This window comes from Vigna radiata, chromosome 9 (genome assembly GCF_000741045.1).
Source record: "Vigna radiata var. radiata cultivar VC1973A chromosome 9, Vradiata_ver6, whole genome shotgun sequence".
Classification (NCBI taxonomy): domain Eukaryota; kingdom Viridiplantae; phylum Streptophyta; class Magnoliopsida; order Fabales; family Fabaceae; genus Vigna; species Vigna radiata.
In genome coordinates, this window is record NC_028359.1 from 1,724,439 (window position 1) to 1,735,131 (window position 10,693).

At 32.1% G+C, this 10,693-nt stretch overlaps 1 protein-coding gene across 1 annotated transcript; it reads right to left on the bottom strand.

Annotated features, from left to right (window-relative positions):
• Positions 1–128: 128 nt before the first annotated feature.
• On the bottom strand, positions 129–6,055 carry LOC106772953 (ABC transporter C family member 8). Its single transcript, XM_014659602.2, has 11 exons — positions 3,844–6,055; positions 3,411–3,731; positions 3,233–3,319; positions 2,568–3,155; positions 2,288–2,452; positions 1,908–2,202; positions 1,600–1,814; positions 1,191–1,496; positions 1,022–1,085; positions 627–866; positions 129–541 (listed from the first exon to the last, which is right to left on the bottom strand). The coding sequence occupies exons 1-11, from the start codon at positions 5,839–5,841 to the stop codon at positions 435–437; spliced, it is 4,386 nt and encodes a 1,461-aa protein (XP_014515088.1). The 5' UTR covers positions 5,842–6,055; the 3' UTR covers positions 129–434.
• Between the last annotated feature and the right edge of the window lie 4,638 nt (positions 6,056–10,693).

Sequence of the window (10,693 nt, forward strand, 5' to 3'; positions counted from 1 at the left end):
GTCTAACCCATAAGAACTCCATGTTAAGTGTGCTTAGCCTGGAGAAATTTATTTAATTTATCTGTCTAGCTATATTCGAACTTCATTATCTAGGAGTTTGGTAAATGAATGGGTTACTTTTTCGGTCAGTGTAAGAAACTTGAAACTAAGTCAACCTGGGCAAAAGAATGGATTTGGAAATCATTGCTAGTTCAGTGAATAGTTGATACAATGCAGCATCAACTTATTTTCCTTATATGACTGAGTTTATTTTGCTTATATATATTCAACATCATTCAAAACAATATGATGAAAACTTCCACACCCTTCCAAACTGATACATAAAGTATATGAAGAACCACTTAATAAATGTTTCCACAATCTTTTATTTTATTTTATTGTCCCGTAGCATCGTCCAATCTTTTATTTTTTTAATCTTACTGCAAACAAAGATTTTAGGAGGAATTCTTGCTGCAGCTGGCCCAATATTCAGCTACCAGTTTAGAGAATGAAGAGTTGGTATCCATTAGTTTCGAAGGCTCATCATATTCCACCATTTTCCCTAACAAACCATAGAAAAAATATTAGACAACTAACTGAGTAAGCAGTGTATGAAAAAAGGAGGAAAANAGAATGAAAGAANATACCATAGGAGAGGACCATAACCATATCACTGTCTATTACAGTTGGAACCCTATGAGCAACTGTAATAACTGTGCATGCTTCAAACTCTTGTCTGATAATTCTTTGTAGAATTGCATCTGTGGCAGAGTCAATGGAGGCAGTGGCTTCATCCAGAACAAGAATTCTGTTCCTCTTAAGCAGTACTCTTCCAAGACAAAACAGTTGCCGTTGTCCCAAGCTCCAATTTCCACCTTCATCACTCACTGTATAACCATTCTCAATCAGATTTCAAGGCCTAATTTATGGATCAAATACTTTAGATTGGAAAAACAACTTGCAAGTTCAAATATTATGTGTATCCCTCATGATTTTAAACCTGAAAAGAGTAAAGCAGCAATAGTATGTTAAGTTTACTCACCCTGAGAGTCTAAGAGATTTGGAAGATGGNTGATAGTTTCCTTAAGCTGACATTTCTCTAAAGCCTATATACAAATTAAACATAATCAAACATGTGCTTAGTATAAGCTCAAGCAAAACATAAAGGTGTTAAAAAAAACAATTTTTAACAGTAGAACTAGTCCATTTACCTTCCATATCTCATGATCTGAATACAGGCCTAAAGGGTCCAAGTTGGTTCTGATGCTGCCCTTGAAGAGAGTTGGTTCCTGAGGGATGATGCTTAGTTTCATTCTCAAATCCTTCAACCCCATTGAGCATATGTTAATCCCATCTATGAGAATCTCACCGTTTGCTGGCTCAACTAAGCGAAACAAAGCACTTATGAGTGTACTCTTTCCACTTCCTGTTCTTCCTACAACTCCCACTCTACTCCCTTCTTTGAACGTGCAAGTGATACCCTTAAGCACTAATGGAGCATTAGGACGGTATCTAATCTGAGACCAGCGAAGGAAAAAAGTCATCACACAGAAGAAGGTTTATCCATTTGATAGTATTAAAATAAAGAAAAAAAATTGAAAGACAAGGATGAAACTTTACTTCTAAGGCTTGAAGATCAATCCTGCCTTTGGAAGGCCATGAAGATGGAGGTTGGTGATCCTTCACAATAGCAGGAGGTTGTGATGGTAGGTGAATGAATTGCTTGATTCTTTCAACAGATATAAGATAGTTTAATAAGTTGCAATACCATCGAGTCCAAAATATTTGTGTTGATGTCAAGGATAATGCGTAAGAGAGAGATAGTCCCACAAGACCTGCACATTCCAAGAGAATTTTGAACTGTTAAAAGCTTGTTAATAGCATTCATAAAGCTTTATCTTGGTAATTAACCTGTGAAGTAATATTACCTGAGGACACGTATCCTTGAGGAAATAGAACAAGTAGCAAAGCGGAAGTGATGATTATCAAATTTTGAAGTGCTTCAATCCTCAAAACTAACCATTCTGTGGCCACATTACAATGGAAAAACAGTGTTGCGTCTGTGTCCACAAGCTTTAAGTAGTTTTTAAAAAATCTTTCTACCATATTGAATGCTCTCACAGTAACAACACCAATTGATGTCTCAGCTGCAAAATTCATCACAGGAGCTTTCGTGGTTCCATTGATCCTCATTAATTCCCTTGACGAGGCTTGATAATATTCCTTTCATGGAGGAGAAGATTTGGAAAAAATTAGCTTTGTGAGATAAGACAGGTCGAGAAATAGAAAACTAATTTTTTTTTAAAACCTGAACATATTTTGATGCAATTATTGCAGGAATGGCAACAATGAGAACTGGCCATGTCACTAAAACCATTACGCCAATCATTACCAAAATTTCAATTGGTACACATGTTACAAAGGTGATGGAAAAAGGTATGTCAAAATCCAAAATACTTAAATCTGATGAAGCCTGCAAGAGAGAAAAAGTAGATCAAAATTTTGACTATGACTAAATTGTAACGATCAAACAAAGGGAAATTATTTAGATTTTTTTTTTTCATTGGGAAATGAAATCTTAATCTTACTCTTGTTAAAATCCTTCCTATGGGGGTTGAGTCAAAGAACAGCATAGGAGCATTGAAGATAGCAGTATTGAAACTTGTGAAGAAAGCTTTGGAAGCATTTAATCCAAGGTAAGAGGTCAAGAGACACCTTATGTATATAAACGCAGCACCAGAAAATGAAATTAATGCGTACACACCAATCAAGATAGCACTAGTTATTTTTGGAATTTCAATGGCAAAAGCAAGCCAAAACGTTGATGCAGTCTGCAAAGCAATAAAAGCAAATTGTGTCAAAATTATATAAAACAGCATCAATGGACCCCTGGAAAAGGAAATATAATCCCATAATGTCTTGAAGCCGACGTCACCAATTTGTTTTTCTTCTTCTTGTGTAAGTTGCATCCCAAGTTGACCATCTGTAGAAATCTCCCCCTCACTTTGATTATTATAAACACCTTGAGACTCTTCTCTACTAGTTTTGTTCTCATTATTCTGATCCAACTCTTTAATTGCTTCCTTATGAGCGCTCACAAGTTGTTCAAATGCAGTCCCAGCGGTTAAGAGATTCTCATACTTTCCTGATTCAGTAACTTTTCCACCTTCCATTACCTAGAATTTGAGTCATAAAATCTCGTGTTAATTATACACAAATGAAATGTAATAGGTATGCAAATGATGTACTTTACCAGGATTGTATCAACTTCTGAGAGAAACTCCACTTGATGTGTCACTAGAATGACTGTTTTTTCTCTTAGAGCCGTCATTACACAGTCCTGTAACCATATAAATACAAGTGGTTTGATTCACTGAAGTGGCAATAGCAGTTCCACCGAAGTTAAGAATCTAATAGTCATAGTTTCTTACTTTGAAGAGGATAGCAGCAGTGTGAGCATCAACTGCACTGAAAGGATCATCGAGGAGATAAATGTCAGCATCATTGTAGACAGCACGAGCTAGTTGAATCCTTTGCTTTTGTCCTCCACTCATGTTAATCCCTCGCTGACCTATTTCTGTAAGATCACCATGGCTAAAATCATTGATATCCTTATCCAAGGCACAAACTCTAATGGCACTCTCGTATCTTGTTTTCTCCATTGGCTTGCCGAATAGTATATTCTCTCGAACCGTCCCACTTTGTATCCAAGAAGATTGAGAAACATATGCTATGTTTCCGAACACATTAACCTATTTTCGATCATTCAAAAATTTCATAGAGAAAAGAAAGAGAATTAAATACAAAGAATATCAGCATGAATGACATGAGAACATAAAGCTAAACTTGTTTTGCTTAACTCACAGTTCCTGATATCTTAGGAATCTCTCCTAATACTGCATACAAAAGAGATGATTTTCCAGCTCCAACTGGCCCACAAATTGCAACTTTTTGTCCCCATTTGATTTCTAAATTCACATCTCTTAAAGTTGGGGACACTGATTCATGGTTCCAAATGAAGTTGCCAGCTTGGATTTCTACCGCATTAATTGAACTTCGGTTTGTATAACTTCTGCTTCCATCACTGGTATCTAGTTCTTCGTCAAACAAAAAGGTATTGAGACGGTCAAAAGATACCTTAACTTGGATCAAAATAGATAGAGCCTCAGGAATCATTCGAACAGGTTCTCCCAAGATCCTCAACATTGAAAGAACTGTAAATATGGTCCCAGCATTTAATGGAGCACTATTGAAAACAACACAACCAAGGAAAATAACAGCAGAAACGATGGAAGGAGACACCCAAAATAAAAATGACCCAAAAGCTTTCAACACTTGTGCCTTAGATAGCCAAATGAACTCTTTCGCACGTAGGTTCTCAACCAAACTCTTGAATATGTCTTCCCAGGACTGTAACTTGATGATTTTCATGCTATTTAGAATTTCTGAAGTTGCTCTAAGACGCTCGTCCTGTGAAATCATGAATTGTGTCGTGCACTTTTGCATGGTCTTGACAAATGGTACATTGATAAGTCCACATATAAGAAGAGGGATTAAAACAAGAAGTGCACCTACTCCCAGAACTCCATACAGGATACCGATACAAAGAAGAACTTGCAATGTACATGCCCATGTTAGATGAAACCACCATGGAAATTCGCCCATGCGATACGCATCAACAGCAATGTAATTCACAATTTCACCTGTTGAGTGTCGTGTCCTTGCTGAGTTTGAAAGCTTTAGTTGTTTTTCATACACTGAAACCATCAGAGCTGATCTCATCTTCAACCCTGACCTCCTAGAACAAAAAAACCAGTGTCTTTGGGACACAGAATCAACCACTTTGGAGAGAATAAGAAAACCCACTATGGTAAGACCTTCTCTGAGATTTCTCTTCCCGGAATTCCTACTGTTTGAAAAGTTGACAAAAGCATAGAGTATTAAAGGAGAAACAGTCACAGCAATGGTTCTGACCAATGCGTAAACAGATATTAATATGTTCTCTTTTAAGTGAGTTCTAACAATGGACCAAAACACCAAGTTCTTCGTGTTGTTCTTGCTTGTCTCCTTCACAAGGGATTGCCATGCATGCATGAAGTTTTGGTGGGATAGTGCTGCCTTATCTTCAGAAAGAAGGGAAGGGATGTCTTCAAGAGATAGTGGCTTTGAGTAACCCAAACTGAGTAAGGAGTTAACCCAAGAGAAAGTTAACTTGCTCAGAAAGGAAGCACGACCTAGTCCTGTTTCTTCTGTGTCAACGTCCCGAGATAACAATGGTTCAGATAAACTTTTTAGCTCATTTTGATTGACAAAGTAACCAAGGTTTTGGAAGGCACAGAAGAGAAGAAGCGTGTGTAAGAGCCATAGTAGGACATCGAAAATTTCTATTGCATGCTTTCTAAACAGAATTTCAATATGGAAAGCCGAAGCTAGTGCAAAGGAACATGCCCACCAGACAGAGTTTAGAATTTTGATCCATTTGTGTCCCTGAACATGCAAAGAAACTGCCAAAGAAGTCCAAACAAAACCTCGTACAATGCATGCTAACCAACTAAGGTGGTTTGCCATGGAGTTCCCAGTTTTGGCTATGAGACTCCACAGGGCAATACTATAAAACACAACGCTAGTGATCGCACAACAAATAGAGACAAAAAGGAAAAACCTGCTTTTGGTATGACTTCCATTTATAAAATTTCTTCTGATTAAACTGACAATGGTGGAAGCGTAGAAGACACAGATGAAAATTAGATTTATAGTGTCTATTATGCTCCTTTGTGAACAGAAAGAAGTGAACTCAAAATTCTTCAGACAGATCTTTGAAAAATCATGAGCGTATCCATTAAAAATCTCCATCATCGTCATCAAAGAATGATCAACACTTTTAGACTCAGCAATAGAAAACTTTAGAAGAAACTCTTCATGCAAATCAACAAAGTCAAAACTAGACAAAAGACATCATTTGCATGAAAAGGTAGCTTGCACAGTTTCCTTGGATTGAAAACTTAGTGTTGTTGTGTGACATTAATGGTACAGAGAAGAAAGAAATGAAATGTTAGATAGATGTTACTCATAAATGGCAAAGAAAAACACTTTGAGGTTTGATCTGAGTGGTTGGAGCATGGCAGCACTTAAAAAATGTTGAAGAACGGATTTGAGTGATAGAGATTTTGAACTTTTTGGAGAAGACACTTCAATTCCATACGCAAAGTTACAAATTTTAATATTTGTTATATGATCATGCATCCCTCGTGAATGGAAGTAAGTGAGACCAAAAGTTGAAAAAGTATCTTGAAGAAGGAATTCTTGACAATGAGCTGCATTGTCTCATTCAACTATATCTAGACAGAATAATTATACAAGATAATGACATGGTGTCAGATTATAATTTAAAAAAACTAACAAAATTAATTTTTTTATTAAAATTATAATCTAATATTTTATCGTAAATAATTTTCTTATGGTATATATAACAAATACAGAAATAAATGTTTTAAATAAATTTTAATATCAAACAAATTTTAAAAAAGATATTTTGGAAAAAGTTGAATTAATTTCTCTTTTCATTTATATATATATATATATATATATATATATATATATATATATATATATATATATATATAATTATAATGTTGCAATAGAAACCAAAATAAAAAAATATGGCAACTCTTTTTTATAACATTTTAACATGTGTTATTTTTTTCATTAATTTAATTCTTTATTTATTTAATAAGAAAAATACATGTTACTTACTGTATAAAAATATTGTAAAAAAATGTGTGAATATATTATTAGTTTAATTATATTCAAAATAGTTATTTCACATGTTTTTCATGCTTTAAATAAAAAAATATTTTGACACAAATTTTTTTATAATATTTTAACATAACATATGTATTAGTTTTTTATTAATTTATTATTTATTTATTGTGACGTATTCTAAACTATATATAGATTTATTAACGTGTGTATATATATGTACACATTGCTAAAATACCAACTGAAAAAACAAGTATACACACATTAACAAACCTATATATATACACTAACTAAAAAACAAACGTTAACAAATTATATATATTAAAATAATATAAAATTATATATATTTTAATATATTATAGACCTAATTGGAATATGACAACCAAGCAATTCTTAAAATGATGTGAAAGATTTTTTCAAATAAAAATTCCACAAAGCAGAAATCCAAACGCAAACCTACAGAATTTAAGAAATTATTTTTATCATCATGCAATTGTTGTAGAATGTTGATGCAATTGAGATTATAACTTGGAAAAGTGTTTCTGAAAAAACAATTATTATAGAATGTTCTGCATTGTTTCATTCAGCTATTACAATTTTCTCTCTCTCTCTCTCTCTAATAATTATACAAGATAATAGTTATGGATAAAGAACTTTTACTTTCTCACTCAAATGATGATAAATTATATTTCCTGCAGGGGAATTAAAAATATTATTTATTTGGATAATTTTATTTTGACAATAAATCCAATAGTGTTGTTTAATTTAAATATATACAATCTCTAAACAAAAATTGAAAAGAAATAAATGTTTAATTAAATATAATTTGGAAATAAATAAAGGAAAATGATATTTAACACCATTTTTTGACACCATTTTAACACTGCACACGTGTCAAAATGTGGTTGGACGATTTCAAATTAAAAAAATAAATTTTGGTTTTTCTCTTCAAAATATACTCCTATCTCAACTTTTTTAATTTAAAATCGTCCAATCACGTTTTGACACGTATACAGTGTCAAAATGATGTAAAAAAATAGTGTTAAAATGTCATTTTTCATAAATAAATGGTGGATGTTAATATAAACTATAAAAATTGTCTTAACTCTAAAAACAAACCAAAATTAGTGAAAAGTTGATCAACTTTCTAATCAAAATCCAACTATTACATGACCCATTATACACTTTATTGTCAATGTTTGTTATTTTTTATTTTTTTAACGTATTTATCTTTTCAAAGATTAATTGTTTATTATATCTTTATATTTAAGAAAGAAATGCATTGTCTAGTGGTATGTGAAATTTCGATTTAGCTTATGAAATTTCATTATTTGAATGTTAAAAATTTAAAATACAGATATATTTTTTTATAGATGAGTTTTATTATTTTAAATATTTTTTTAGAATTTTTTTTAAATTCTTTTTCTTTGTTCTAAAATATTTTACCAACTATTCATCTTTTTAAAGGTCAGAAATTGTAAGATCTTTCTTAGATATGAATACTACAAGATAATTTAATCAATTTCTCTAATAGATATCAATTCATACTTACAGAGTTTCCTAAACATGTAATCTGAAAGTCACTTTTTGAAGGGAGAAAATAATCATTTTGAAAATTTGGGAGTGCTAGAAGAAGTTGTGGGGGTGCAAGAAGTAAAATCCTTTAGTGATTGGGTGTTGATATTGGTATACTGGTGTTATTAAAATCAAAAGAAGAGTACATAAAGAAGCTCCCCACATCAATGCAATTGGCATATAAAACACTCTATACACAGTTCAGTATGCAGTTTAGCTTCTACAGCTTTTTTACTTCAAAAATTACACCATTTTTGTGTTGGGTCTATCAAGAAGGAGGTTCACCGGGGAGATACAAACACCAATGAGATATGAACCCAACCATACAAGAAATTGACATCACTCTCTACCCAAAACCTTAAGGCAATGAATTAATGGATCTTTCATTATTATATAGTGCTCTACTTTCTCATTCTCATCCAATGTGGGACTTGGACTCACACTTGCATTCCCAACAACAAGTTCATACCAACATAGTAATTTATTGATTCTCCTTTAGCCAACCTTCCAAAAGACATAAAATGCAATACAACCAAGTCAATTAAGTATGGTCTAATTGCTAAAAATAAGATTTATATTATACAAATCTTGCTATTAATGCAAGAATTTCATAGATAACTAGTCTCTGAGTGTTCTTAAGTCATGATATTTTTTCAGCTTCTGATGAATTCTCAAGACTAAACTAACCTAAAACAATTATGCAATACCAATCAGACATATTGTCAAAAGTGTCTGCCAATTTGGAAAATATCTGTTCTTTTGATTTTGCTGAATCATACTGAAGAATGTTAAAAGTTGAACAACAAAACTAAGTACTTTATGGAAAAGAGTGTAACTGATAGACAAAAAAATTGGCACCAAAAACTGGAGGGTGGAAGAAGCAATAATTTGGTTAAGAGACAGTAGCCATTGTTCAGTATATTTAATGTTTTTGTGACTTTACTGATGGACCTGAATTTGTCTTGCTAACAGAGTCTGTAACAGTATATAATAGTGAAATGGATCAAAAGAAAACACAGAAGAATAGGGAAAATTTAACAAAGAAAAATGATAAGTGTTGGTTATATCGAATATGAGTTTCAGTTTGAAAATACAACACCAATAAGATTTGAACCGAATAACATAAAAAATTAACATTATTTTCTATCAAATACTTTAACATAATAGGTTAATAGGTCTTCACTTTTGTATATTATTGTATTTTCTCATTTTTATCTAATGAGATTTAGATTCATTATTAAAATTCTAACAATAAAAACATAGAAGTATTTTTAGATAACGGGAAACTTAGACTCATACTTAAAATTTAAGTATTACAACGCTGTAGTATTTGATTTGTGTAATTTGTGAGCACTCCCTTAAGCAAAGTAGGGTAATGTTGGTGTGAAAATGATAGTGATAAAAGATTTCCTTTAGAAGGAGATTGAGAAGAGAGACATAGATAAAGTAGTTATGTGCAGTTTTGGTGGGGGAGTGAGGCATTGATTTCATAATTCGACAGACAGAAGGTGGAACATATGAAGATGTAACATGTCCACCTTACTTGGGAGAAATTTCATGTGGCACAAGTGGTCCACCCATGATGCATTATTGCATTATTGAGTTTGAGATATACACTTTGGTGGGGACTTTTTTTCCCTTTCATATTTTAATTCCATACTCCTTTAAATGGAGGTTGGTTTCTGAATCAACTCTTATCATGCTTGTCAAATACATCACCAATACAAAACATAATGTTATAAAGGAAAAAAAAAATTATGCAATACAAAAGAAGTGATAAATAAAAAAATTGAAATGTGGAAGAAAAATTTAGTGATTAATATTTATAATTTTGAACACCATTTTTAAGGTTCAGTTTTGAACTCTAATGTAACCATACTAATAATAAGGTTTAAATTTTTATTTTTATTATTGATTTACCATTGTATGGTAGAGATAGTGTATATTTGGTCTTCATAAAATGGTTATAAGTCACTTTCATAACCGAAAATAAATTTTATATAATTTCTTCCAAACATACCTTTACTTCTTTTTTATAACAAACATTGTAATCAAATTCTTGTAGTGATTTTCCTTCGAGTAGGTTAAAAAAATTGCCCAAATATTTATTTTACTTAAATAATATTTTTTTTCAGTATATTTACAGAGGATATACTTGTAGAAATTACTCTATTTTGTGTGTTGGTGCTAGGTTATTGATTAATAGTTCAAGTGTTTATCCTTTTGTTATGTTTGAAAATTACCATTAAAAAGAAAATATATTGATGTTAAAGTTAATAAAAATTCAACTTTTCAAATAATTAATATATGTAGTGTAAGGGAGCCGTGGGTCGGTGAAGATGAATAAATAAGATAAGTAGGTGAGAGGAATAATAAGGGT